The sequence below is a fragment of the Tetrahymena thermophila genome, assembly GCF_000189635.1.
Source record: "Tetrahymena thermophila SB210 genomic scaffold scf_8254652, whole genome shotgun sequence".
In the NCBI taxonomy this organism is placed as follows: Eukaryota; Ciliophora; class Oligohymenophorea; order Hymenostomatida; family Tetrahymenidae; genus Tetrahymena; species Tetrahymena thermophila.
Window position 1 is genome coordinate 99,098 of NW_002476420.1, and position 27,344 is coordinate 126,441.

Below are 27,344 nucleotides of genomic sequence, written 5' to 3' on the forward strand. Positions count from 1 at the left end.
GATCATATTTACTTTTTTAATTAAAAAAAATCTTTCTTAATTTATATATTTGTTGAAGTAGAAATAATTATTAAATACTTTGAAAATTTTTAATTATCGATTATTAAATTAAAACTATTATACAAAATAAATTTAATTATCATAAATCCTCATAAATTTTCACCATATTTCCATATTTTGTCAATATTTATAAATAAATTAAGCAAAAAGCGGGATACAGATTTGCAGCCACAAGAATTTGAAACTTGGAAGTGAAAAGTTTCATTATATTTTTAAATTTTTTAGATTTTAATCATTTTTATGATTTTTGCTATTTTTGAGAATATAAACATTAATATTTTTTCATTTTTTTTACTCTACATCCAATTTAATAGTCTAACTTTTAGACTAAATCATTTACATTCATCTTTTGTATCATATATACTATCTTTAGTTTAATAATGAAAGAATATTTATTTTTCAAAAATAAAATAATAGCTAGATTCCTAAAATTATCTATTGTGATGTATTATTTGTGAAAAATATGCTAAAAGTAAATACTTTATTAAATCAGGAAAATAAAATACTTTTTTTCTTCTTCTTCTAATATTAAAATAAAATACTTTTTTTTTTTAATATTAAAGCAAAAATATTGATTATGAAAATTAATAATAAATTAATAATTAAATAATTAAGTAACTAACTAATAAGAAAAAAATTATTGATCAAAATAAATTTTAGTAAAAATAATGAACAGAAATATCAATAATCCACAACTGTTTAACAAAAACAACAAATAAGATGAATAAAAGGATATAGAATTTAAATCAAATCCATTTAAATTCTAAAAAGATCCTGAACCCGCACCAATATAACCAGCTAATAATTTCAATAATTTTTTCAACTTTTCAAATCAAAATGAAAAAAAAAAAGAGATTAATATCAATACTGATCCAATAAAACCTTAAAACAATGTAAAAGAGAAGAAAGAATGGGATGGAGATTTTTTTTATGCTGAAATAAATGAAATACACATTCCTATTCCAAGTTTTGTTCAATTTACAATTTTAGATAAAATATGCAATCTTTTAGAACAAGCTTAAAATTAAGTTAATGGTTATTTGGAAAATCCAAAATTAAAAAACTAATTTATAGAAAAGATACACAAAGAATTTATTAAAAAAAATGAAGCTTTAATAGATAAGTTTTGTAAAAAACATCAATAATTGAATGAAGAAAAAAAAGAAACAGAACTCAAAGTACTTAACAACTCTAGTGAAAAGAAAAAAAATCCAAATCATAAACGAAATTAATCAAGCAATGCTTTAGCGATGCATATCAAAACATAGGAAAAAATTTACGATGATAACTTTAAAGCAGATAAAATTGAAGGTGACAGATAATCTCATAATTCATAAGCATCTCGTTAATCTTAATTGAATTAAGGCTTAATTAACAAATACTAAATTCATAACAATAACATACTTTAAATGATTAACTATGAAGATGATTTGGAATAGCTTTTTGAGACATTTATTGATAAGAACGAAGAAAATGACTTGATAATATTTTCAGACATTAAAAAATAAATATAATTAATAGAAGAAAAATAAAAAGTAATGAATAAGAAAACAAATAAAATCAAATACCCTTTCTTAATTAATGAAAGTGACCTTGTAATAGATGAGGACTATGTTGAGTAAATCATGTAAAAAGTTAATCGGTTTGGTGTAGATAAGTGTTAAGTGTAGGAAAGAATAAACTAAGCTCTTAAAACTGAAACTATAACTATCAGTTTTAAAGAAAATAAGTTATTGAAAACTATTGCATATTCAATATTATATCGTAGCATTTGCTAGTAAGAGCTTGAGGGTGCAAAGAAGTTTATTTACAAGATTTTAGGCTATATCAACCCAAAATAAAAAGGAAATAAATATGAACATTTTCTTCTCAGGCAAATTTTCTTACACTTTTTATGTATCTTGTTAACTAAATCTGCTAAGTATAAATAGTCAGCAACTAAATTCTTAAATAAAATTTTTAGTTTTGAGTTCGTTTCTTCATTGATTTTAAATTACATGTTGAATTCAGCCTAAAAAATAATCAAATTATAAAATACAGATGAAGATGGAATAAAAGACCAGACAGAGTGTTTAGCAAAAGGATATAACTTAGACTTATTTTTAATTGATCGCAATCATAAAGTTAAAAAATTTAAGCAAAACAAAAAAGATTTGGCATCTAATATAATTTTTATTTATTTCGAATAATCTTTTAACTAAGAACCAAATTAGGCAGTTTACTTTGTCACAAATCCTAATGACTAGCTACTTGCTTTTATGTGAATATAAATTAAAGTATTATTATCTAAAGATAATATTTAATGATCATTATAATAATAATCTTATTTATTGATTTTATTTGATTTGATTTACTTTTTTTACTATCTATCTTTTTGTTTGTAACTAATTCTGATCAAATTTAGTTTTTTAATTTAATCAAAAATCTTTGTTAATTTAAATATTTGTTGAAGTAGAAATAATTATTAAATTTTTGAAAAATTTAAATTATAAATTTCATTATAAAATTAAAACTATTAGACTAAATAAATTTAATTATTTTAAATTTCTCTAAAGAAGTTGAATTTATATGGTTTATAGATGAATCTTTACAGGGCAACTTCACAAAGAGAAGCCAATCTAATTTTTTATTTTATTCTATTTATAGGTGCATACTATGTTTTTAATTAATTAGTAACTAAAAAAATTTATTATTAATTGAATGAGGGTTTTAAATAGTAATACTGACAAAGTGAATGAAAAGGAAGTCTTTATTTTTATAAAAAAATAGATTCAAAAAAATATTTATTTCTAATACCATAGTATTTTGGTGTTTTCTAATTATTATAATAAGTAAAATAAGTCCTTTTTTTTAAAAATAACTTTTAATTTATTAACATTTATAAATCTAAATATCATCTATCTATTATCTATTAAATTAAATTTTTGATAATTATTATTTTTTTCAAAATTTTAAGGTATGTTAGATTTGAATTTGGATAGATAATATTTCTACTTTTTTAAATATTTAAATGTAGTTTGTTATAAAAAATAAATTGTTTTAAATGATATCAATAAAATATATTGATTATTAGATTTTTAGAATATCTTTTACATTCCAATATTCTAGAAATAAAAATATTTTTAAATTTGTTATACAGAAGTAGATTTTAATTAATCTTAGGATAATATACGCATATAATATAACAATAAAAAAGATGGAATTAAAAGAATCATAAATTGACTTAAAAGAATTGAACTCCTTCTTAAATTAGTTTAGGAAGATAGTTGTTTAGGAATTGCTGAAGGAGTAAATAAGGCATATTGGGGTAGAGATTGAGTAAAATTTTAAAGCCTAGGTATACTAACTAAATAATTAATGGATGTTATGATAAACTTAATTAAATAGAAAATGATAAAATGAAGAAATCAATTGCTAAAAGCTTCTAATAAGCTAAAATACAACAAATGAATCCAAGTTCTAAAGATATATTTGGGGACAACGACTTTGAAGCTTTTTGAAGCAGCTAGGTGAACTAATAAAGTTTAGATTTAAATATGCGTGAATATATAAAACATAGACTCTCAATATTCTTTGTAAATATTATGTAAAAGTAAAAGTGATAAATAAGTAAAGTGTGTGGCTAATAAATTAATCTTAGAAATTATATCAGAAATTATATTGCTTTTTTAATTATTGCACATATTTATTTTATTTTAACACTCTTTATTTTTACGAATTAACTTTCATTAGTAAGTGATTCTTTCTTTAAAAAGAAAAAAGAAAAAACTTTTTAATTATGTAAGAATTTGTCTATTTTGAATGAAAATTTGATCATAGGTTTTGATTATTTTTATATTTTTGACTTATCTGATGTAATAAAATAATAAATTGCGCGAATATACTACAATATAATGCTATAATAAATCAATTATAGCTGTGTTTAATGATTTATAATTTTCTTTTTGAAGTATTATAAATATCTTTATCTATTATAAAACTCTTACTAACTTTAGGCCAATTCGGCCAAGGCCAGTATTAGATAATGCAGCATTTAAATTAAAATATTATTAATTGATTGATTATTTTTAAGAAGCAATCATAGGAATTTACAAAGTATCAATATATATGTGCGCGATTGTATATGCAAAATAAAGATAAATAGAATCAATATTTTTTGTAAATATTATGAAAAGATAAAAGCGAGAAGTAAATTGTGTGGCTACAAAATTTATTTTAGCAATTAAACCAGAAATTATAAAGCCTTTTAATTTGTTGAGCATTTTTATTTTACTTTCACACTCTTTCTATTTGATTGAAATAGACTGTTATTAGTGAGTGATTTTATTTTGAAAGATTGAGAAGGTATAAAAACAAAAAATAAAAATATTTCTTAATTAAGTAATAAGAATAGTAGGTATACATTGAAATTTGACAATAGGTTTTAATTATTATTCTATTTATTTTCGACCTATGTTATCAAATAAAAAATAATAAATTGAGCAAATAAACCATAATAAAATGCTAAAACAAATATATTATAGCATGGTTTTAAAGCTTGATAGTTTTTCTTTTTGAGATATTATATATATTTTTATCTACTGTAAATACTCTACTAACTTTAACCAATTGTATTATTATTTCTCATCACAAATATGGATTAATTTTTTTACACTAGGCCAATTTAATACTCTAAATTTTAGACTAAATCATTGAAAATGAGGTATATATGTATACATCTTTTATATCATATATACTATCTTTAGTTTAATAATAAAACAACATTCAGTTTTCACAGATAAAATATAGAAACCTTCCTAAAATTTTCTATTCTGATGTATTAAATTAAGAAAATAAAATACTTTTTTTTTTTTTTTGTAATATTAAAACAAGAAGATTAATTATGAAAATTAATAATAAATTAATTTAATAAATAAATAAGTAACTAACTAAATAGTTAGAAAAAGTTATTGATCAAACTAAATTTTAGTAAAAAAGATGAACAGATATATCAAAAATCCATACTTTAACAACAGTAATAAATAAGATGAATAAAAGGATATTGAATTTAAACAAAATCCATTTAAATTCTAAAAAGATCCTGAACCCGCAAAAAAACCAGATAATAATTTCAATAGCTTTTTCAACTTTCCCAATCGAAATGAAAAAAAAGATGACATGAATTTAAATACCGATCCAATGAAAGCTTAAAACAACACAAAAGAGAAGAAAGAATGGAATGGAGATTTTTATTATGCTGAAATAAATGAAATGCACATTCCTATTCCTACTTTTGTTCAATTTACAATCATAGATTAGATATTCAATCTTTTAGAACAAGCTTAAAATTAAGTTAATGATTAATTCGACAATCCAAAATTAAAAAACTAATTTTTAGAAAAGATACACAAAGTATTTATTAAAAAAAATGAGGTTTTAATAGATAAGTATGGTAAAAAACCTTAAGAAGAAAAACCCAAAGAAACAGATAACACAGACTAACCTAGAGTAAAGAATATAAATCCAAGACAAGAGCATAAACGTTAAGAATCAGGAAATAATTTGGAAAAACATTTGGAAAGAGAGGGTAAACTTTTCAATATTAACTTTAAACCAAATAAAATTGAAGACGACAGATAATCTCATAATTCATAAGCATCGAATTAATCTTAATTTAATTAAAGTTTAATTTAGAAATACAAAATTCATAACAAATATTAATTAAATAGCTATGAGAATGATTTGAAAAAATTTTTAGTGTAATCAATAAATTACAGCTAACAAAATTGCTTTAAAATATATTAAGATATTTAGCAATAAATATAATTAAAAAAAGATGAATAATAAGTAAAAAATAAGAAAACAAATAAAATCAAAAACCCTTACTTATATAGTGATAATGACTATCAAATAAATGAAGAATAGTTTGATAAAATCATGAAAATTGTTGATAAGTTTGGTGTAGATAGGTGTTAAGTATAGGAAAAAATAAACTCAGCTCTTAAAACTGAGACTATAACTATCAATTTTAAAGAAAATAAGGTATTGAAAACTATTACATATTCAATATTATATCGTAGCATTTGCTAGTAAGAGCTTGAGGGTGCAAAGAAGTTTATTTACAAGATTTTAGGCTATATCAACCCAAAATCAAAAGGAATAGAATCTGAAAATTTTCTTCTCAGACAAATTTTCTTACAATTTTTATGTATTTTGATAACTAACACTGACTATAAAAAGTAAGCAACCGAATTCTTAAATACTATTTTTAGTTTTGAGTTTTTGTCTTCATTAATTTTTGATTACATGTTGAACTCAGCCTAAAAAATGCTCAAATTAAAAAATTCGGATGAATGTGGAATAAATGAGCATATAGAATGTTTAGCAAAAGGATATTACTTAGACTTATTGTTAATTGATCGCAGTTAAAATGTTAAAAGAAGTAATCATAGCAAACAAGATAATTTGGGATCTAATTTAATTTTTATTTATTTCGAATAAACTTTAAACTAAGATCCAAAATAAGCAGTTTACTTTGTCATTAATCCTAATGACTAGCTACTTGCTTTTGTGTGATTAAATTAAAGTATTATTATCCAAAGATGATAATTAATAATCATTATAATAATAATCCTTTTTATGGAGTTTATTTGATTTACTTTTTTTTCTATCTATCTTTATATTTATGTTTTATTTGTAGCATATTCTGATCAAATTTAGTTCTTTAATTTAAACAAAAATCTTTGTTAATTTAAATATTTGTTGAAGTAGAAATAATTATTCTATATTTTTTAAAGTTTAAATTATAAATTTCTTTATAAAATTAAAATTGTTTAAAAAAATAAATTAAATTATTTTAAATTTATCTAAATAAAAAAAATAAATTGAATATATAGGGTTTTTGGGTGAATCTTTTACAGGGCAATTTCACGAAGAGAGGCCTATCTAATTTTTATTTTATTCTAATATAAATTTATTCTCTATTGTAATGATAATATTTCTTGAATCTATGCCCGCCTAATTGCTACTTACCTCAAAATTCTTAAGATATTTACTAATTTAGTCACTCAGAAATATTGAAAGCCTATACTATTATTATATTATGAAAAAAATTAGTTTTACTAGTTATAATGATTATAATAATAAAAATAAATCCCTTTTTATAAATCATTTTGTAGAGTTTTTAATTTAGTAATATTTATCAATCTAAATATTATCTATCTATCTATTTATTATAGATCAAATTATATTTTTTGATAGTTATTATTTTTTATCTTCAAAGTTTCAAGGTGTGTTAGAATTTAATTTATCTAGATAGTACTTCTGCTATATTACATGTCTAAATTTAGTTTTTTAGAAAAAATATTTTCTATCAAATACTATCAATAATAGAAATTATTTATTAGTTTTTTAGAAAATCTTTTACATTCCAATATTCAAAAATAAAAATATTTTAAAATTTGTTATAGATGAGAAGTAATTAATTAATTTTAGGGTAACATACATTCATAAAAAACATAATATAGCAATAGAAAGGATGGATTTAAAAGAATAATAACTTGAGTTAGAAGAATTGAAATCCCTCTTAACTTAGTCTAGTAGGTAGGTATTAAGGAGTTTTTGAAGAAATAAATAAGACATTTTGATGTAGAAATTGAGTAAAATATAAAAGCCTAGGTAAGCTAACTAAATCATGAATGAACATGATTAAAAATGTATACTAAATAGGAGATGATAAAATGAAGGAAACAATTGCCAAAAGCTTCTAATAAGCTTCATGACATCAATTGAATCCAAGTTCTAAAGATAATTTGGTTGATAATGACTTTGAAGATTTTAGAAGCAAGCGCGTAACTGAGCTGATTAAGTAAGTATAGATGTATATATGCATGAATATATAAAACATAGATTATCAATATCTTTTGTTAATATTATATAAAAGTAAAATTGTGCGGCTAATAAATTAATCTTAGAAATTATATCAGAAATTATATAGCTTTTTTTATTTCATGTATTGATTTTATTTTACCACTCTTTATTTTTTGAAATAAACTGTCATTAGTGAGTCATTCTATCTTTTTTGTTGGTTTGAAATTTGATCATAGGTTTAGATTATTTTTATTTTAGACCTATCTGATCAAATAAAAATAATAAATTGCAGAAATATACCATAATATAATGCTATAATAAACCAATTATAGCTTGTGTTTAAAGTTTTATAATTTTCTTTTTAAAGTATTATAAATATTTTTATCTATAATAAATACCCTTATTAGCTTTAGCCAAATTTGGCTAAGGCTAATATTAAATGACGCAGCATTTAAATAAAAATATTTTTAATTTATTGATTATTTTTAAGAAGTGACCATAGAAACTAATAAAGTTAAATTATATATTAGTGTGTGTGTATATGGAAAATAAAGATAGATATATATATTCTGAATGTATATTTATTTATACTTTTAGATTGAATTTATATTTTCTACCTATCTTATGAAATAAAGAATAATAAATAGAGCAAACAAATCATAATAAAATGCTTTAACAAATAAATTATTGCATATGTTTAATGCTTTATAGTTTTCTATTTGAAATATTATAAATATTTTTATCTACTATAAATACTCTACTTACTTTAACCCAATTTGGTTCAGGCTAGTATATTAGTGGATTGAATTTTTTTTATACAACAACCAATTTAATAGTCTAAATTTTAGGCTAAATCATTGAAAATAAGGTATATATGTATGAATATCTTATATAATGAATTCTATCTTTATTTTAAATAAAGAAAGAGCATACTGTTTTCACAAATAAAATGACAGCTTAATCCTAAAATTTTCTACTTTGATGTATTATAAGTGAAAAATAAGCAGAATATAAATAGATGATACAATCTAATCTATTTAGATTAAGAAATTAAAATACTTTTTTTTGTAATATTAAAACAAAAACATTAAATATGGAAATTAATATATAAATAAATAAATAATTAATTAACTAAATAATTAGAAAAAAGTATTTGATCAAACTAAATTTTAATAAAAATGGATTAATAAAGATAAAAACGCCCTTTAATAATAAAAGAAATTGGATTCATGCCCTAATTTGAAAATATCGACAACAATGGCGACAAGAATAACAACAACAATTAAGATGAAATAAAGAGTTTTATATTGAAAAAAAAAGCGCTTGTATTTAAATGTCAACCCGAACCCACTAAAGAATCAGTAAATGATTCAAATCATATTTTCAACATACTGAATCTAAATCAAAAAAAAATGAAATGGACATTAATACAGATGCCATGAAAGCTTAAAACAAAATAAAAGAGAAGAAAGAATGGGAAGGAGATTATTATTATGCTGAAATAAATGAAATAAACATTCCTATTCCTGGTTTTGTTCAACTTTCAACCATAAAGGAGATATTCGCTGCTTTATAAGAAGCTTAAAATTAAGTTAATGATTATTTGGAAAATCCAAAATTAAAAAACTAAATTTTAGTAAAAAATCTCAAGAATTGAATGAAGTAAAAAAATAAAAAAACAAAGAACCTGACAACTCTAGTGAAAAGCCTAAAATTTCAAACCATAAGCGAAATGAATCAGAAAATATTTTAGGAATGCATTTGAAAAAATAGGATTAAGTATACTAAGATAACAACAAAGCAAATAAATTAGAAGCTGACATAAAATCTGATTATTCATTAGCATCTCACAAATCTTAATTTAATTAAAGTTTAATTTAGAAATACAAAATTCATAACAAAAATTAATCAAATAGCTATGATAATGATTTGAAAAAGCTTTTTGAGCAAATAATAGACTACAGCAATAAAAAATTCATTGAATTATATTATGAAATTTAGCATTAAATATATTTAAATGAAGAAAAATAAAAAGCAAAGAATAAGAAAAAAATTACCAAAAACCCTTTCTTATTTAGTGATGATGACTATCAAAAAAAAGAAGAGTAGTTAAATAAAATCATGAAAACTGTTGATAAGTTTGGTGTAGATAGGTGTTAAGTTTAGGAAACAATAAACCCAGTTCTTTAAACTGAGACAATGAGTATCAATTTTAAAGAAAATAAGGTATTGAAAACTATTACATATTCAATATTATATCGTAGCATTTGCTAGTAAGAGCTAGAGAGTGCAAAGAAGTTTATTTACAAGATTTTAGGCTATATCAACCCTAAATCAAAAGGATTTGAATCTGAAAATTTTCTTCTCAGGCAAATTTTCTTACACTTTTTATGTATCTTGTTAACTGAAGCTGAGTATAAATAGTAAGCAATCGCATTCTTAAATTAAATTTTTAGTTTTGAGTTCATTTCATCATTAATTTTAGATTACATGTAGAATTTAGCCTAAAAAGTACTCAAATTAAAAAATGACGATGAAAATGGAATAAATGAGCATGTAGATTGTTTAGCAAAAGGATATAACTTAAACTTATTTTTAATTGATTGCAATCATAATGTTAAAAAATGCAATTATAACAAAAAATATAATTTGGGATCTAATTTAATTTTTATTTATTTTGAATAATCTTTAAACTAAAAACCAAAGTAGGCAATTTACTTTGTCATTAATCCTAATGACTAGCTACTTGCTTTTATGTGATTAAATTAAAGTATTATTATCCAAATATAATAAATAATTAATAATCATTATTATAATAATCCTTTTTATGGATTTTATTTGATTTACTTTTTTTTCTATCTTTATATTTATATTTTGTTTGTAACTAATTCTGATCAAATTTAGTTTTTTTTTTAATTTAAAAAAAAAATCTTTGTTAATTTAAGTATTTGTTGAAGTAGAAATAATTATTCAATATTTTTTAAAAGTTTAACTTATAAATTTCATTATAAAACTATTAATAAAAATATTTTAAATTTATCTAAAAAAATTAAATAAATTGAATATATAGTGTTGCTAGATGAATCTTTTACAGGACAACTTCACAAAGAGAGGCCTATCTAATTTTTTATTTTAGTTCTAATATAAGATTTGGTCAAAATAATAATTTTGATTGGATCTACACTATATGTATATATTATATTAGTAGTATAAATATAAATTAGTGATAATTAATTATAAAGGACTTCTTTTTAATTTTAAAATGTATATACTCTGCTAGATTATTCATTATTTATCATAATTAATTTATTAATTTAAAAAAATTATACTTTGAATCAAATTTAGATAGAAAGAAAACCAAGCAAAAAAATTTATAAAAAAAATGCAATCTCAAAGGATCTAAGAAGTAAAAAACTAAGGAAACTGGAATAAATACTTCCCTAATCCTAAATAAGAAGTTATTATTAGTAAATAACATAGGGAGAGCTCCAAATAAAAAAATAGTAATAATGCATTATAATATGAAAATCGAATGAAATAAGTTTAAAATAGCTAAGATTTGTAGGGAGATTATTTTTATGCTGAAATCAATCAAATGATCATTCCAATTCCATAATTTATTAGCATTGCAACAAAAATTAAGCTAAATGAAGTCATTTAAGATATTTAATAAGAAATGGATAAAGAATTAAGCTCACTTAGATTGAAATAATAAATATTAGCCATGTTGCATAAAAATTTTGTTAATAGGAATTAAGAACTATTTTAAAGATTCAACAGTCAGCCAAATAACGAAATTGGAGAATTATAGAACATATAACAACCAAAAATTTAGATTTAATCAACAGAAAAGATTTAAGATAATCAAATAGGAAAAAAAAATAAACAAAAAACACCAGCAAATTAAGAAGTTAATTCAAACCCTTCTTTAAAAAACCATATTGAAAAAGAAGACAAATTATTTTAATAAAATCTAAAAGTAAAAGAAATGATTGATGATAACAAATCATACAAATCAAATAACACATTCAAATCTGAAAAAGTATTTAAAGAAAGCTTAATTTAAAGATATTAAGTTATTAATAGCGATATTTTTTCAGCTCCAAAAGCTAATGATTTTAAAAAATTTGTTAACAACATATTTGTTTTAAATATGAAGTCTAGCAATTAGTTGTATAATGATATACAATAATAAATAAATAAGCAAAATAATAGGAAAAGCAAAAACTTATTTTGTTAAGTTGACTACATGTATGATGCCAAATTTATAGAAGAAACCTTAAATAGTATTTATTAATTTGGAGTGGATACATGCACTCTCTAGAAAAAATAAAACTAAGTAACGATGTCTGAAACAATAAACATTAAATTTAAGGAAAGAACTATTTTGAAAACTATCACATACTCGATTTTGTATCATAATCTTTGCAAATAGGCTCCAAATTAAGCTAAAGAGTACATCTACACTTTTTTATGCCATCTCAATCCAAATTCAAAAGGTTTTGAATAGGAAAATTATATTCTGAGATAATTATACCTACATTTCTTGTAAATAATAATAAATAGTTCTGATCATAGTGAAACAATTGCCCAATTTTTAGATAGTATTTTTAAATATGAGTTTCTTTCTTCTTTAATGTGTGATCATCTTTTATTTTCTGCTTAAAAAATTCTTAAAATATAAAATAAGATCAATCAAAATAATGATCTAAATAATATTATAGAATAACTTTCAAAAGCAAATGAATTTGATTTGTATCTACTATGCAATAAACTGTCTGATAATAAAAAATACTCCTATGCTAAACATGAATCTCGCGAAATATTTATCATTTTCGAGCAATCTATGTAATAGCATCAAAGTTATCCAGTGTATTATGTCATAAATCCCAGTGATTCATTTATTTGTTAAGCAAGAAATATTTGAAATTCTAATAAATCAACATAAAGGCAGAGCAAAAATAAAATAAAATCATTCAAAAATTAAAATAATATTAGAAAAAAATATTATTAAACAATTGAAAATGTATTTTTATTTTTATACTATTATTGTTATTATTTGCTTGAATTTATTTAAATAGAGTTATTTATTAATTGATCAATTAATTAATCCTAACCTAATTTATCATCTTTCTTTTGATATCAAAAATTTTTTAAATCTTTTTAAGTTTTAAAATTAAAATTATTAAATTATTTTGTATTCGGCCGAGTCAAAAAATGTCTTATCCGGTCGATCACTAGTATCTACATTTATTTATTATCATCCAAATATATATTCTTTATTTATATTTTTCTATATTTGTTTATTTTTATTTAGTAAAATTGATTGATCAAGAATTTATTTTCCTACTATTTTAAATGGAAACAGCTTTCCTATATATTCAAGATAAGCAAGTGATGAATTAAACTAAGAAACTAATTATTTAAAAAATACAAATTTTTATAACAGAATTTTATAATATACTTACTTACTACATACTTAGTTTTGTTTTTAGATTTTATATAACAATAATTTGATTTCGTTAACACCAAATATATTTATATTTTTTTAGATGTATAAATTACTTGTAATTATAAAATATTTCTTATTTTAATGCAAATATTTATATTACCTGATTGATTATTCGTTATTTCTGATAATTGATTTATTAATTAATCTAAAAATCAAACTTTAAATCAAATTTAAATTTCGATTTAATTAATTAGAACCATGTAAAAAAATTGAAAAGAAAAATACAATTTCAAAAAATCTAAGAAATAAAAAACCAAGGAAACTGGAATAACTAATTCCTTAATCCTAAATAGGAAGTTAAGAGTAGCAACTAATATAAAGAGAGCTCCAAATAATGTAATAATATGAAAATCAAATGAGCAAAGCTTTAAAAAGCTAAGATTTGTAGGGATATTACTTTTATGCTGAAATCAATCAAATGATCATTCCAATTCCATAATTTATTAGCACAGCAGCAAAGCTTAAGCTAAATGAGGTCATTTAAGATATTTAATAAGAAATGGATTACAAATTAAGTGCACCTTAATTGAAATAATAAATATTAACCACATTGCACAAAAATTTTGTTAATAGGAATTAAGAACTATTTTAAAGATTCAACAATCAGCCAAATAATAAAATCGCAGAATAATAGTGCAATTAACAGCCCAAAATGTAGATTTAATCAAAAGAAAAAGTTTAAGAAGATTAAATGGAAAAAAAAATAAATAAACAAAAAGCATCAGCAAATTAGGAAGTTAATTCAAACCCTTCTTTAAAAAACCATATTGAAAAAGAAGAAAAATTATTTTAATAAAATCTAAAAGTAAAAGAAATTATCGATGATAATGAATCATCAAAATCAGATAACACATTTAAATCAGAACATATAGTTATAGAAAGCTTAATTTAAAGATATTAAGTTATTAATAACGATTTTCCAGTTCAAAAAGCTAATGATTTTAGAAAATTTGTTAACAACATATTTGTTTTAAATATGAAGTCTAGCAATTAGCTGTATAATGATATACAATAATAATTAAATAATCAAAATAATAGGAAAAGCTAAAACTTATTTTGTTAAGTTGACTATATGTATGATGCAAAATTTATAGAAGAAACCTTAAATAGTATTTATACATTTGGAGTGGATACATGCACTATCTAGAAAAAACAAAACTAAGTAACGATGTCTGAAACAATAAATATTAAATTTAAGGAAAGGACCGCTTTAAAAACTATTGCATACTCTATTTTGCATTATAATTTTTGCAAATAAGTTGAAAATTAAATTAAAGAGTACATCTACACTGTTTTAGGTGGCATCGATCCAAATTTAAAAGGTTATGAATAGGAAAATTATATTCTGAGATAATTATACCTACATTTCTTGTAAATAATAATAAATAGTTCTGATTATAGTGAAACAATTGCCCAATTTTTAGATAGTATTTTTAAATATGAGTTTCTCTCTTCTTTAATGTGTGATCATCTTTTATTTTCTGCACAAAAAATTCTTAAAATATAAAATAAGACCAATGAAAATAATGATCTAAATGATATTATAGAATAACTTTCAAAAGCAAATAATTTTGATTTGTATATACTAAGCAAAAAACTGTCTGATAATAAAAAATATTCCTACGCTAAACATGAATCTCGCGAAATATTTATCTTTTTCGAGCAATCTATGTAATAACATCTAAGTTAGCCAGTGTATTATGTCATAAATCCCAGCGATTCATTAATTTCTCAAGCAAGAAATATTTGACATTTCAATCAAGTTAAAACAAAGATAAAGCAAAAAAAATGAAATCATTTTCAAAATTAAATGAATAATTGGAAAAATAATTATTTATTTAAAAATTTATACAATTCTAAATGTATTATTTTCGTATGATAATTGTATTTATTACTTGTTTGCTTTTATTTATTAAAATTTAGTTATTAATTAATTTTTAAATTAATTTCAACCAAACTTTTTTTCATTTCTATTGATATCAAACATTTATTCAAAAATAAAATTTTTTAAATGTATTAATAAAAATTAAATAATCTACTCTAAGTTTTTATTTTTTAAGCATTATTAAATTTTTAAAAATGACGTAAATACAATAAAATTCTTAAATTAAATAATTTTTATCAGAATTTCTAAATAAACAAATTATAATAACTTAAGATAAATATTTATTTTTACTAAAAAACAAACAATTCAAAAATAAAAAGATAAACTTATTTAATAACTTTTTAATTAACTAACTAACTGATAAATAAATAAAAGTTTCAAAAATAATTTTTTAAAGAGGTTTGTTTTTATAGTTTATTTTAATCTGTTGGCTTATTCTTTAAGTTGAAAATAGAATTTTTTGAAAGCATTTCAATACTTGTGTTTGCTTGTTTGCTAAATTAAACCTTATTAGCATTAACTAACTTATTTTAATTTTAGTTTGCAGAATATTGATACTTATTTGTTTACCCAAATTCAAATTCAGTGTCAAGTTTTTTTAAATTAAGTGTATCTATTCTTCTGAGTTTTCTGCTGTCTTAGTTTCTTTTCTAGTTGGGAGACTATTCTTCTTTGTCTTCTTTTTCACTGATTTAATCAAAAACAATACTTTTGTTTCCTTTTTTAGAAAATTACTTATCGAATATTTTAGAGTGAGTTTAACTCTTCTTTTCTTTGCTATTTGGACGAGATTAAGAAGAGGAGGAGGAGGAGCTATCATCACTAGAAGAATTAGATTCTGAATTTGAAGATTAGCTCGAAGAGGATGATGAAGATAATTATAATTTAGAAGATTACTAATGTTTGTTTTTATTTAAAATATCATTTTTTAAATCTTATTTGTTTTAGGAATTTGTTTTTGAGATATAAGTTCCTTTACGAGAGAACTTATCTCTTAGACCAAATTCACTTTTCTTTCTACTTGCTGACTAAACAGATTACTTTTCTATCTCTCCATTATTGATATCTTATTTATTATTTTGATCTTCTTCATTATTTTAGATTTCTTCGTTATTTAATTCTTCTTCTTCTTCACTACTAAAACTCTCTTCAGAAGAGCTAGAACTTGATTTTTCTTCTTACTAACCATCAACTATTCCTTTTGCAGTTTTTTCCACTGAATAATTTTACCATGCTTTAAAAGACATTTACAAGAACATGAATGCTATCATAGGGTTTGCCTTTTTCTAGCCTTTTTAATGATGTCCTCCAAATACTTTTTTATTCTTTTTTAATATTTATTTCTTCTTCTTTTCTGCAATTTTAAGTCTTGTTTCCACTTCTAATTTATTAAGCATTTTCATTAATTCAGGTCCAGCATTTTACATAAGCTTTGAACCATACTCTTTTTTCATACATGCGAATAGCATATCATTAAAGAATACATATTCCTGTTAATCTCTTTTAATTTTAAATAGGTAAATTGTAAATTTTGTTTGTTAAAAATAAAATTTTTACTCTCCCATTTACTAAACTAGAGCCCAATTCATAACTTGCCTAGCTATCTCTTTCTTTGCTACAGGGTGTGCAGTTGCTGCATTAGGATCAGGGTCGTGGTAACCTTTTATATTTAATTCATTTAATAAAATTTTAACTCTTTTATTAAGAATAATTATACCTAGAGGAAGAGGAAGCTCATATAAAAAGTCAACAATATCCTTGGAATTTATCTTTTCTCCAAGTGTTTTTTTAGTGTATTTAGACCATGTAATTCTGAATATATTTAATTTATCATTAAATGCTTAAAGAGGGTTGTCTTCTTTCATGTGGTAATCTTCAAAGTATTAAATGATAATCAAAATAAACAGATTTAGCATAATAAACGAGCATATCAAAACAAAAGAAATAAAGAACAAAGTGCTAAAGGCTATTTTTTAGATAAATCAAATTAAAATAAATTTTATTGATAAATTAAAATTTCTAAATAATTAAAAATGTATTACGTGAACCACAGTCTTTTCCTTGAACACATCCACTTGTCTTACCACAGTCAAACATAAATTAATACCAGTTTTCACCAGTGGAACACCTGAAAAGAGTGATCATAGCATTACCGAAATTTTCAAAGTTATTATATTTATCAATCACAACACCTTCTGTAACGTCTTTAAACATAAAGACTCCTAAAATAGAGTAAATAAAGAAAACTAACAATAGTAAAGCTCCGACGTTGATTAAGGAAGGAAGAGAGAACATTAAGGTCTCTATTAATTTCTATAAACCTTTCATGCTTTTAACTAACTTTAGTAAACGAGAAACTCTAAACACCCTTATAATACGAATTAATTAAGGACCTATTCTAAGAAAAGAAGCACTTAAAGCGCCGCTGTAATTAAGAATAATATCAACAATACTAGAAACAACAACAAACAAATCAAATTTATTCCAGTCATTTGCAAAAAATCCTTTAATACCAAAAGCAATAAATTTCATAATGGTTTCTAAAATAAAGCAAGATGTAAAAAATAAATTAATATTTTCTAAAATAGAATCATAAGAACTGGGAGACCCTTCGTATGCCATTGCCATAGTCAAAATATTACATACAATTAACACCATAATAAATATTTCAAATTTTTAATTAGTGACTATGTTGTACATTAGCTTTGGTATTTTTTAAGTAGGCACTACACTTTGTGCAAACTCAGCTTTAACACCAATAATCATTTACTAGAACTCTATCCAACGTTTTTACTCCTCTGTTAAGAATAAAGAAGACTATCTTTCATTTTTCTATGCTTCATTGAAATTTAAAAAGATAACACCAACAAATAAGTTTATTAAAAAGAATGAACCCACTAAAATGAATATCATATAAAAGTAACTAATTTATATGTAATTATCCTTGACTGGACCCTATTATATTTTATATTAATTTTTTTTAAAAAACAATTATTATCAAAATTATATTAAACTTTGATAAAAACAGTTTAATAAAAAGAATGATAGGAAATCATGTATAAAATAATTATAAAAGCTTAAAATAAATGAAATATCGTCATTTGTTTCAAAAAAGTTGACAATATTTTAATTTCTGAATGAGTTTTTTTTTTGTATTTATAAAAAAAATAAAAGACTGATATATTACCACATCTGCTGTATTAGAATCTATAGCTTAATACATAAGATCTGGCCAACCTTCTAATGAACTGATAATGTAAAGAGTTCTCATGGCATTGAGTATATTGTCGAAATTTGTATCATAAGTTTACCATTAGTATCCCATACTTTAGCACTAGATTATTTTGGAATTTCGTTAGTTAAAATAGATAGATTAGAAAATATTGAATTTACTCTATCTTAGTTGACATGATATATGTAAGATATTCCTGAACAATAACCCATTCTATTTCCTATCAAGGAAATACCTAATATGGCAAACATAATCCTAAATTAAAAAGTATAAATTCAATAAACTTTTTTGTTATTTGTGAATTTACCATATAAGAAATATAACAATTAATATATTGAAGATTCCAGATATAGATTCAAAGAGAGCTATAACAACAACCTTCATATTTACGTTATGACTGATAAATCTCAATGGACGCAAGGTTCTCAGAAGTCTTAAAATCTTTAATTTTTATTGAATATACAGTTAAAAACAAACTTTATTTACTATTAAAAAATTACTTTGATAAATGAAACATTAACTCCTGAAAATGTCATATCAATTATTGAAGTGCATACTATGAAAAAATCAATTTAGGACCATGACTCATCAAGATAAGAATTTTCATCTCCGATAAATCCGAAGGAAATTATTTTTAAAGTTGCTTCAGCAATAAATATAAAATTAAACATCAAGTCAACATTTTTTAGTGCAATGCCGACATCAGAATGTTCATCAACATAAGTATCTACTACTAACTTAAGAGAGCTTGTGACGATAAAAAACAGTATTAAATTTTCAAATTGTGGATGCTTCACAATTTTATAGAAAAGAATTCTGATGCTATTTTGCTTAGAAAATAGATATAGAGAGTGCGAGCATTCAATACCTATGAATAGTTGTTGATTTTGAGATTTACCTTCAAGCTGGAGTATTTCTTGTTCAATCAGCTCCATTTCTTCACTATCCATTCTTTCAAAGTCTTCATTTAGAATCTATAAGTTCTCTTGATTGAGCTAGTTGAATTGCTAGTTTTTATTTTCATTTTTATCTACTACTTCTTCTTCGTACTGATCTTCATCTTCTAAAGCAAGACTATCTTCTTAACTTTAATCAGTAAAACCATCAAGCAAGATAGCTAAGAACAAGTTCAAGAAGATCCAATTACCAATAAAAATCCAAACGATTAGATAAATTGATGTTAAGAATTTATTGACTGAAGAGTTAAATGTTTTATACAGAATGTCATTCCAATTCTCAATTGTCATCAATTAGAAAACAGTTATAAAACCATTTTAGAAGTTATCAAAATTCTAACGCACTCTTGGATCTATTATCTAAAGTTTTCCTCCATAAATTTGCATTCCCAATAATGTAAAAATGAAGATAAACAAAAATAGTAAAAAGGCGATGTAAATAAAACTGTCTAAAGTTCTTGAAATAACCTTTATAATTACTCCCATAAACTCTAAACCTCTCAATAAACGCGTTACTCTCAAAACTCTAAATGTTCTAAAGATTCTAACAGACCTAAAAGCAGAAAAGGCCTTGCTTCCGCTGCCACTGAATATCACTAACTCTAAAATAGAAAGGCAAACTATAAAACCATCAAATATATTCATTCTATCTCTAACATAGCCTAATATAAAATAAAAAATTATTTGTTGAAAATTTTAACTTTAAATTTAAAATCAGTGAAATTACCTGCTGGCGTTAGACCAATTATTTTAAATGCCATTTCTCCTATAAAGACAAAAGTAAAGAAGTTATTCAGCCAATCCAAGATTTAATTAGATTAATCGTCAGAAAAGCTTCCTGCTAATGCAAGCACAACCGTGTTAGCAAAAACAGCTATTGTAGCTAGATTGTTAAAAAAGCTGCTTTTTACGAAGTGGTTTATATGTTTGTGTATCACAATTAATATTCCAAGTATTCCAGGTATCCACATTTTAATTTCTTATCTATCACTGTTTAATGGTCTTAAAACTTTATTTAACCTAAGTGCTCCTCCTCTATATCCTCTCAGTACATCAATACCAGAAAATATTTATTTTGTCTTTATGCCAGTTAAAGCATCTTCTCTCTTTTTTAGACATTAAAATTAATAAAAAATATTTAGATTAGAAAATTAATCTTAAAATTAAAAATATAGCTTACAAGTTAATCGAGATATTCGTTTTTGAAGTCAAAGTTGTCTTGAATTTCATTTTGTTCATTTTTTTATTTCTTAATTGGTGCATTAATTGCATGCACAACTTAATTGTAATTAGAGTAATTAATTTTTTCGTTATTCTTTACATTTTGTTCTTGAAGTAATTCTTTTTTTATTCTTTCTCTTTTCTTCTTTGTTTAGGAAATAATAAATTTAGTATTTCTTACTGTTAGTGAGTTTGATTAATTATTATTTTGATTTGAGACAGAACCCGATTAAGCCTCACTAACACTTAAGTCATCTCCTTAATGAGAGCTAAATTAGTCAAAACAGATAATTCTATTACTCATTTTGATTGGAATTTTTAATCTGTGTACATCGTCTTGGACTGAACCAATAGAATTAGTTGAGTTAAAGCTTTTATTAAATCTTTAAAAAGCACCTTGATAAGCTTTTCCTTTATTGTCTCCCTTAACAGAGGCTTAAGGAGATTAAAATCCTGCAAATTTACTAAAAGTGATGACAGATTTGTTATCTTTAAAATCTTTAACTGTGTTCGAATCATTTTTTCTTCTTATTCCTGATTGATCTGCTTAAAAAATGCTATTTTAATTTAAACCAGATTTTTTAGACATAGCTGCATTAGAAATCATTTGTTGCAGTCTTTTAAGTTTTTAAATTCTTTCTTTAGCTCTCATAGAAGTATTAGGATGAGGGCTATTTTCTCTAACACTGTTGTCGTTAGAAGCTTTATTTCCATTTTGAATTGACCTTGATAGATTCTATTTTCTTTTTTACCTTTTAGTCAATTTCTTCTTTTTTTTAACTACTTTAAGTTTGTGCAAAATTTTATATTTCAATTGTCTGAGTCTTTACTCTTCTTCCTCCTCTTTATTTTTAAGCTGTTGATTAATAGTTAACTCCATGACATCTTCTTTAGAAGTGAACTCATCCTCATGCTTGTAATCTACCATTAATTTCCAATTTTTTACTTCTTTAATCATCTTTTCTTTTAATTCCTATTCCTCCTTCTCTTTTTTTCTCTTTTCCAAAACTTCCAACTAAAAAAATTGAGATGAACTGCTTGCCTCAATAAGCTTATGTTCTTATCTAATTTTTTCTATTTTTTTGAGCCATTCAATTTAAAGCAATTCTCTTTATTTCTGGTATTCACTTATTTCAAGGGCAGGCTTATTTTAATTATTATGATTCCCATTTTAATTATTATCCATAATTGGTTCTTCTTTATTTTCTTAGTGCTAGCTATTACTTTCGTTTAATTAGGTTTCACCATTTTCATGTTAGATATTTTTTTACTTTTAACTGCTTTGTTAGTTAGATGGACTTATCTATTCATCTTAGAATTATTATATATTATTGGCTCTTTCTGTATTCTTATTTGTTTTTTGCTCATCATCTTCTTCCTCTTCTACTTCATGAATAATTTTATTAAAATTGTCTTAATCGTTTCCTTTTCTAATTTTCTATTCTAAATTTTACTTTAAAAAAAAAAATATTTATAATTATTAGTCCAATAAACTTTCTAAAAATTTAAATTACATCTTTTTTATCAACAACTGGAGAATAATCTGGTTTTTTTGAGAATGTTTATTTGTTATTTTTGAAAGTAGCCCCTCCTCTAAATTTATTTTGTCTTTTTAAATTAAAGTCATCCTCTTGATTTTCATCGTTATCTTCAAAATCATCATTTCTATTTTCATAATTATTATCTTCATCTGAATCATTTTTTAATCTATTTGCAATTTTTTCATTCAAATTTTTTAAAACTTAAGCAAGATATTCATAATTTTCAGTTTATTCCTATTTTTTTTCTGGATTTTAAAAAAAATCTGAATCGTTAAGTAAGCTATCATTCATGTCTTTTGTTTCTTGCTTTTAAAGTTCGTTTTTTGGAGTATCATTTGATTGTGAATTGAAATTAATTAAATTTTAATGCATTGGAGACATAACATTGTGATTAGCATTTATATGACTTTTAACATTTTAAAGTCTTGTTGTAAATTAAATTTCATCTCCTTCAGTGCTAGCTAAATTTAATTTAAGTGGTTAATCACTATTCTATTTGCTGAGTTCTTAATCCTAGAACTCTATGATAGAATTATGGCTTTCCAGCATTATTGAGCCTTAACTGCTTATTGAGAATTTTTTCAAAATTGCTTCAGGTTTTTCTGTTTTTTATTTTGTAGAATGTGAGTTTGATTTTTTTTAACTCTTTAAATTAAGGATAGAAAATTTTTTGGGAGAAGAGTGATCTAAAACAGACTCTCTACTTCTAGTAGAATCAGTTTTATTCAATATACTTTTTACTGCAGAATCTTACTATTTGCTGAGCAAAATCTCTTGTTATAATTATTCTTGACTTGGCTGAGCAATAAAGTCATCCCTACTTTTAGATTTAGCATTATTGTTGTCATTATTATTCTATTTGTCTTGAATATTAGTTTGGCTTGAAGTTGAAGAAGTTTATTGTTTATCACTTTCTTTATGAGATAAACTATCTTTTTAATTTTCTTTGTTTGTAAATAAATTCTTTTAGTCTTCAATCTCTTTCCAAAAGTGATCTTCCTCATCCTCATTTAAAAGCATTTATTGAGATGAATTAGAACTGCATAACTATTATTGGAGTTTTAATTATTAACTAAGAACCAAAGGTTTTTACATAGTAGCAAAATAATTTGTTTAGAATCCCATAAAAGTAACCTAGTTCCTATACTAATTTTACTATGAATGATATTACACAATTTTTTAATCTTATTATTCAGACATACTTTAACTTGTTTAATTATTTAAAGCCAAGCCATTTAAATTTATATTTTCTAAGGGAACTATTTTATTTTTACTCACACTAATAGGATTGTTGTTGATTTATTGAGTTGTTGCATTTTATTCATTAAGTTATTCGATATTTTAATCTTAATTGTTTGTCTTGTCTTCATTGCTTTATTCAGCTATAGGCAAAGCGTATATTTAATTATTACTTTTTTATTGAGGGGTAGCAGCTGAGAGAAGTTAGAATTAAGGTATTATTCTATAGAATTTTGCTATTTTCTTTGTTGCTTATTAAATTTTACTCTTCTGCTTATTCCTCCACTACTCTACAAATAATTTTTTACGCAATCTCTCTTCTTTTAAATAATTTTCTTTTTATTTCTATTTTTAAAGCATCCTTAATTTAGCAAGATCTTCCCAAACAAATCCTCTTTTTTATTACTCTTCTCTAAAGCTCTCTATATTTAAACGCTCTCTTTATTTAGCAAGATGGTCGTTTAGTGGATCGATAGTTTTCAAATAATGTCTCTCCAAAGAGCGATATTCTCTCAAAATATCGATAGTCATTTCTGGCTCTTCTTCATTTTCTTATACAACAATAGTAGTTCCTTAATTATCAGAAAACTTGGCTTTAATAACTGCAAGAGTTAGATTAATTAAGAAAAATGAGCCTATAAAGACGAGTAAAACAAAATAAATAACAGTAAAAACGGAAAATGCATCAAATAGCTAATACATAATTTAAGTCCATCCCTCTAGAGTAATAACCTGGAAAACCATTAAAAAAGAATAAAATATATCATCGAAATTTGTGACATTGAATTGTGGGTTGCTCATCGTCTTTCCACAAATGTAAATGTCATCACACTAATAACCACCACCACAGACTTAATTATAATCTGCAACTATTCCTGATAAAGGATCCAAGCATCTACGTAAAAGTAAACCACCAAATAATTAAAGTCCACCAATAGCAAATATCAAAAAGAAAAAAGTTAAAATAATCATGCTATTTACTAAATAAGGTATAGCAGAAAACAGAGTTTTGAGTAATATTTTTAGCTTTTTAACTTTTGAAATCGTTCTTAGAGGTCTTAGAATTCTAAGTGATCTGAGGGCACGAAGATTTACAGTGGAAGAACCTATAACCAAAGGCTTTATTTAAATAATTAAATTAGATAAATATTAATTTGTAAATTTAAAATTATTTTACTAACAAGGAAGATACAACGATAGCAAAATCTAAAATATTCCATCCGTCTTTTAGATAAGCACCTTGTGGTAAAATAAATCCAAGGGCTATTATTTTCAAACAAGCTTCAACTGTATAAGCCCATAAAAAAAATTATTCACACCAATCAGCAAAGCTACTCTAGACATCTGTAGTAGGATCATCAAGCATTAGCATAATAGAATTGAAAATAATTATCAACAAAATTGTATTCTCGAACCAATTAGATTTTATTATTTTGTAGCAAAAATCTGATATCGCACTAATTAATTTTATTATTCAATTAAAAAGAATGATTACATATTTATTTTATACCTGCTAGAAAAATACTCGTTAAAGTTTTATTTAATATTAAATTCAATTTATTTAATAATGAATGACTTGTTTAAAAAAAATAAATACTTTGGATTTTCACCATTTATTTTAATTTTTAATTAAAATCAATTTAAAAATTTAAATGTTATTTATTTGTTTTAACTTTATGATTAAAGATTTACTATTTATTATTTTAATTACATTATAATTAAAAAAAATAAATTGTATATTTTAGGAATAATTGATAAAAATTTATCTGTTCTTGACCACAAATATGGTTAATCTGCCTTCTAAATTGAATTAACATTTAAGAGTGCAGAAAATTTATTTTTATACTTTCAAGCTAAATATTTTGATAAATTATATATTCTTATCTTCTAAATTTGAAATGAATAAATGAATGATTTGATAAAAATTGTGTAAGGAATTTATGAAAAGTTAGTGTAACTAACTAACTAAATAATTGATATAGGGGAAAAAGCTATAAATTAATGGATCAAAAAATTAACCATAAAAGTAAAAATAAGCCTTAACTATTTAATTATCTATCTATTTAATATATATATATTGCTAATTATTTAAAATGAAAAATTACCATTTCAGATAAAAAAAGAATTTGAAAACCTAAAGAAAAATAGAAGGCCTGTAAAACAAGTAACCTAGTTTGTCTAAAGCTGACTTTTTTTATACTTTGTAAGTTTTAAGATATTAGTTTTGAGTTCTTACTTCTTATTCTTAAGTAAGCTTTTCATATTCATCTAAAGTATTTTAATCAATGAAGTCTTCAGGCACTATAATTTATTGTTCATGCTAATTTAACTCATCTTCTTCATCCTCTTGGTTTTAACCTCCATCTTCATCCAATTGCTACTATAGTAAGTCTCTAACTTTTTAATACATTTTACCTTAAACTCCTCTGGTATTGTATTCTTCTTCTACTTCATCTTATTCATTATAAATATAATTTTTATCTAAAGATCTTTCCCTTTCGCTTGATGATGCATCACTTTGAGAGTCTTAAGAAGTTTATTATTTAGAATTTAATCGCTATCTCAAATTTCTAATTTCAGATTTTATCGATTTATCTTACTCTGAAATTTAGCTATCTTCTAAATTAAAACTTTTTTAATTTGGAGTTTTATACTAAATTCTTTAAGAGGCATTCTAACCTGGACTATTTACCATCTAAATTGGTGTTACACTATTATTCGAATATCTGATTTTGCTTAAACGTTTCTGTGGAGTGCCATTCTATTCCTCCCTATTGTTTTTAGTTGTTTTTCCTAGTTAGTCTTCATAAATCTGCTTTCCTATCAAATTCCTTAATGGAGATTTTTAACTATTTCTTTAGTTTGTATTTAATTTCATTTTTTCTATCAAAGCCTTTTCTTAAGCAGATAGACCTAAAGAATCTCTCTTTGATTATTTTTTCTTACCTTTATTTAACTATTTTAATTCTACCTCTAACTTTGAACTAAAATTTTCTGTATTTTTTGATCTTCCTGTATTAAAATTCTCTTCGTTCTGAGAATCATCGTAGTTTCTATTAGTTTGTATGTTATTATTTGATGTTAATCTATTGAATTAGTTGCTACTTGAGTTATTTCTATTTGAATCTAAGCCAATAGATTCCATAATTTTAGATTAGCTTCGATTTGTTTTTTCTAATTCTAAATTCTTATTACTGCTTGCTTATTCATAAGTCTCTTATCTCATATCTTAATTCAGTCCTTAAATATTGCTACGCTACGTTGAATTTTAGCTTTTTTATTCCTTAATATATATATTTTATTTGTCAATACCTTCCTAATCTTTACTATGCTTTTCTAGGTTGTTACATTCTCTTTCATCAGAATTATATCTCTGATTATCAAACTTGGAGTCAATTTGGTTATGATTTGAATTATGTCTTTTATCATCAAAATATTCTTATTTGTTTGGATGATTATCATTGCGTATTACTTAATTTGAAGTTATTAAGGTGCTCTGATTTAAGTTATTTGGCTAACTTGAAATTTTTGTACCATTTTCAGTTTAATTATTTTTAGTTTGATCATTGGCAATATTAGAATTCTATTTTTTATCTTCAGGATTAATCTATATTGAATCATATATCATTTTTACTGCCTTATTCTTAATATAAAAATTATTGTACAAGTACCTACTTTGGATTTTTATTTTAATTGGATGGAGTTTCTTGCTTCTTTCTTTTGTAAAAGCTACTTTGAGATTTCTTAATGATTAAATGGCGCTATTGAAAATTGTTAATCTAAATTGCTTAATAACAGGTAATATGAATGGATTTTAGTGTATAATATGCTATATAAAGTAACTATATTT

At 23.1% G+C, this 27,344-nt stretch overlaps 9 protein-coding genes across 9 annotated transcripts; 7 read left to right on the forward strand and 2 right to left on the reverse strand. All coding sequences in view use genetic code 6, as the record gives it.

Moving 5' to 3' along the window:
• Positions 1–728: 728 nt before the first annotated feature.
• Positions 729–2,324, forward strand: TTHERM_00378410 (hypothetical protein; the record flags this gene model as incomplete). Its single annotated transcript, XM_001015422.1, has 1 exon — positions 729–2,324. One exon carries the CDS (start codon positions 729–731, stop codon positions 2,322–2,324), a length of 1,596 nt encoding a protein of 531 aa, XP_001015422.1.
• A 746-nt stretch (positions 2,325–3,070) lies between these two features.
• Positions 3,071–3,462, forward strand: TTHERM_00378420 (siah interacting protein, amine-terminal protein; the record flags this gene model as incomplete). Its single annotated transcript, XM_001015423.2, has 2 exons — positions 3,071–3,397; positions 3,448–3,462. 2 exons carry the CDS (start codon positions 3,071–3,073, stop codon positions 3,460–3,462), a joined length of 342 nt encoding a protein of 113 aa, XP_001015423.2.
• Positions 3,463–4,138: 676 nt separating this feature from the next.
• On the reverse strand, positions 4,139–4,687 carry TTHERM_000378429 (transmembrane protein, putative; the record flags this gene model as incomplete). Its single annotated transcript, XM_012797512.1, has 1 exon — positions 4,139–4,687. One exon carries the CDS (start codon positions 4,685–4,687, stop codon positions 4,139–4,141), a length of 549 nt encoding a protein of 182 aa, XP_012652966.1.
• Positions 4,688–5,037: 350 nt separating this feature from the next.
• Positions 5,038–6,615, forward strand: TTHERM_00378430 (hypothetical protein; the record flags this gene model as incomplete). Its single annotated transcript, XM_001015424.3, has 1 exon — positions 5,038–6,615. One exon carries the CDS (start codon positions 5,038–5,040, stop codon positions 6,613–6,615), a length of 1,578 nt encoding a protein of 525 aa, XP_001015424.1.
• A 2,710-nt stretch (positions 6,616–9,325) lies between these two features.
• Positions 9,326–9,565, forward strand: TTHERM_000378449 (hypothetical protein; the record flags this gene model as incomplete). The annotated part of the gene is made up of 1 exon (XM_012797513.1): positions 9,326–9,565. The coding sequence occupies one exon, from the start codon at positions 9,326–9,328 to the stop codon at positions 9,563–9,565; it is 240 nt and encodes a 79-aa protein (XP_012652967.1).
• A 98-nt stretch (positions 9,566–9,663) lies between these two features.
• On the forward strand, positions 9,664–10,668 carry TTHERM_00378450 (hypothetical protein; the record flags this gene model as incomplete). The annotated part of the gene is made up of 1 exon (XM_001015426.2): positions 9,664–10,668. The coding sequence occupies one exon, from the start codon at positions 9,664–9,666 to the stop codon at positions 10,666–10,668; it is 1,005 nt and encodes a 334-aa protein (XP_001015426.2).
• Positions 10,669–11,290: 622 nt separating this feature from the next.
• On the forward strand, positions 11,291–12,835 carry TTHERM_00378460 (hypothetical protein; the record flags this gene model as incomplete). Its single annotated transcript, XM_001015427.1, has 1 exon — positions 11,291–12,835. One exon carries the CDS (start codon positions 11,291–11,293, stop codon positions 12,833–12,835), a length of 1,545 nt encoding a protein of 514 aa, XP_001015427.1.
• A 733-nt stretch (positions 12,836–13,568) lies between these two features.
• TTHERM_00378470 (hypothetical protein) lies at positions 13,569–15,170 on the forward strand (the record flags this gene model as incomplete). The annotated part of the gene is made up of 1 exon (XM_001015428.2): positions 13,569–15,170. Exon 1 carries the CDS (start codon positions 13,755–13,757, stop codon positions 15,168–15,170), a length of 1,416 nt encoding a protein of 471 aa, XP_001015428.2. The 5' UTR covers positions 13,569–13,754.
• Positions 15,171–15,682: 512 nt separating this feature from the next.
• Positions 15,683–27,122, reverse strand: TTHERM_00378480 (cation channel family protein; the record flags this gene model as incomplete). Its single annotated transcript, XM_001015429.3, has 13 exons — positions 15,683–16,805; positions 16,863–16,965; positions 17,023–17,271; positions 17,348–18,260; positions 18,493–18,639; positions 18,699–18,792; positions 18,845–18,978; positions 19,038–20,155; positions 20,221–20,599; positions 20,674–22,167; positions 22,229–24,613; positions 24,672–24,951; positions 25,600–27,122. 13 exons carry the CDS (start codon positions 27,120–27,122, stop codon positions 15,683–15,685), a joined length of 9,942 nt encoding a protein of 3,313 aa, XP_001015429.2.
• Between the last annotated feature and the right edge of the window lie 222 nt (positions 27,123–27,344).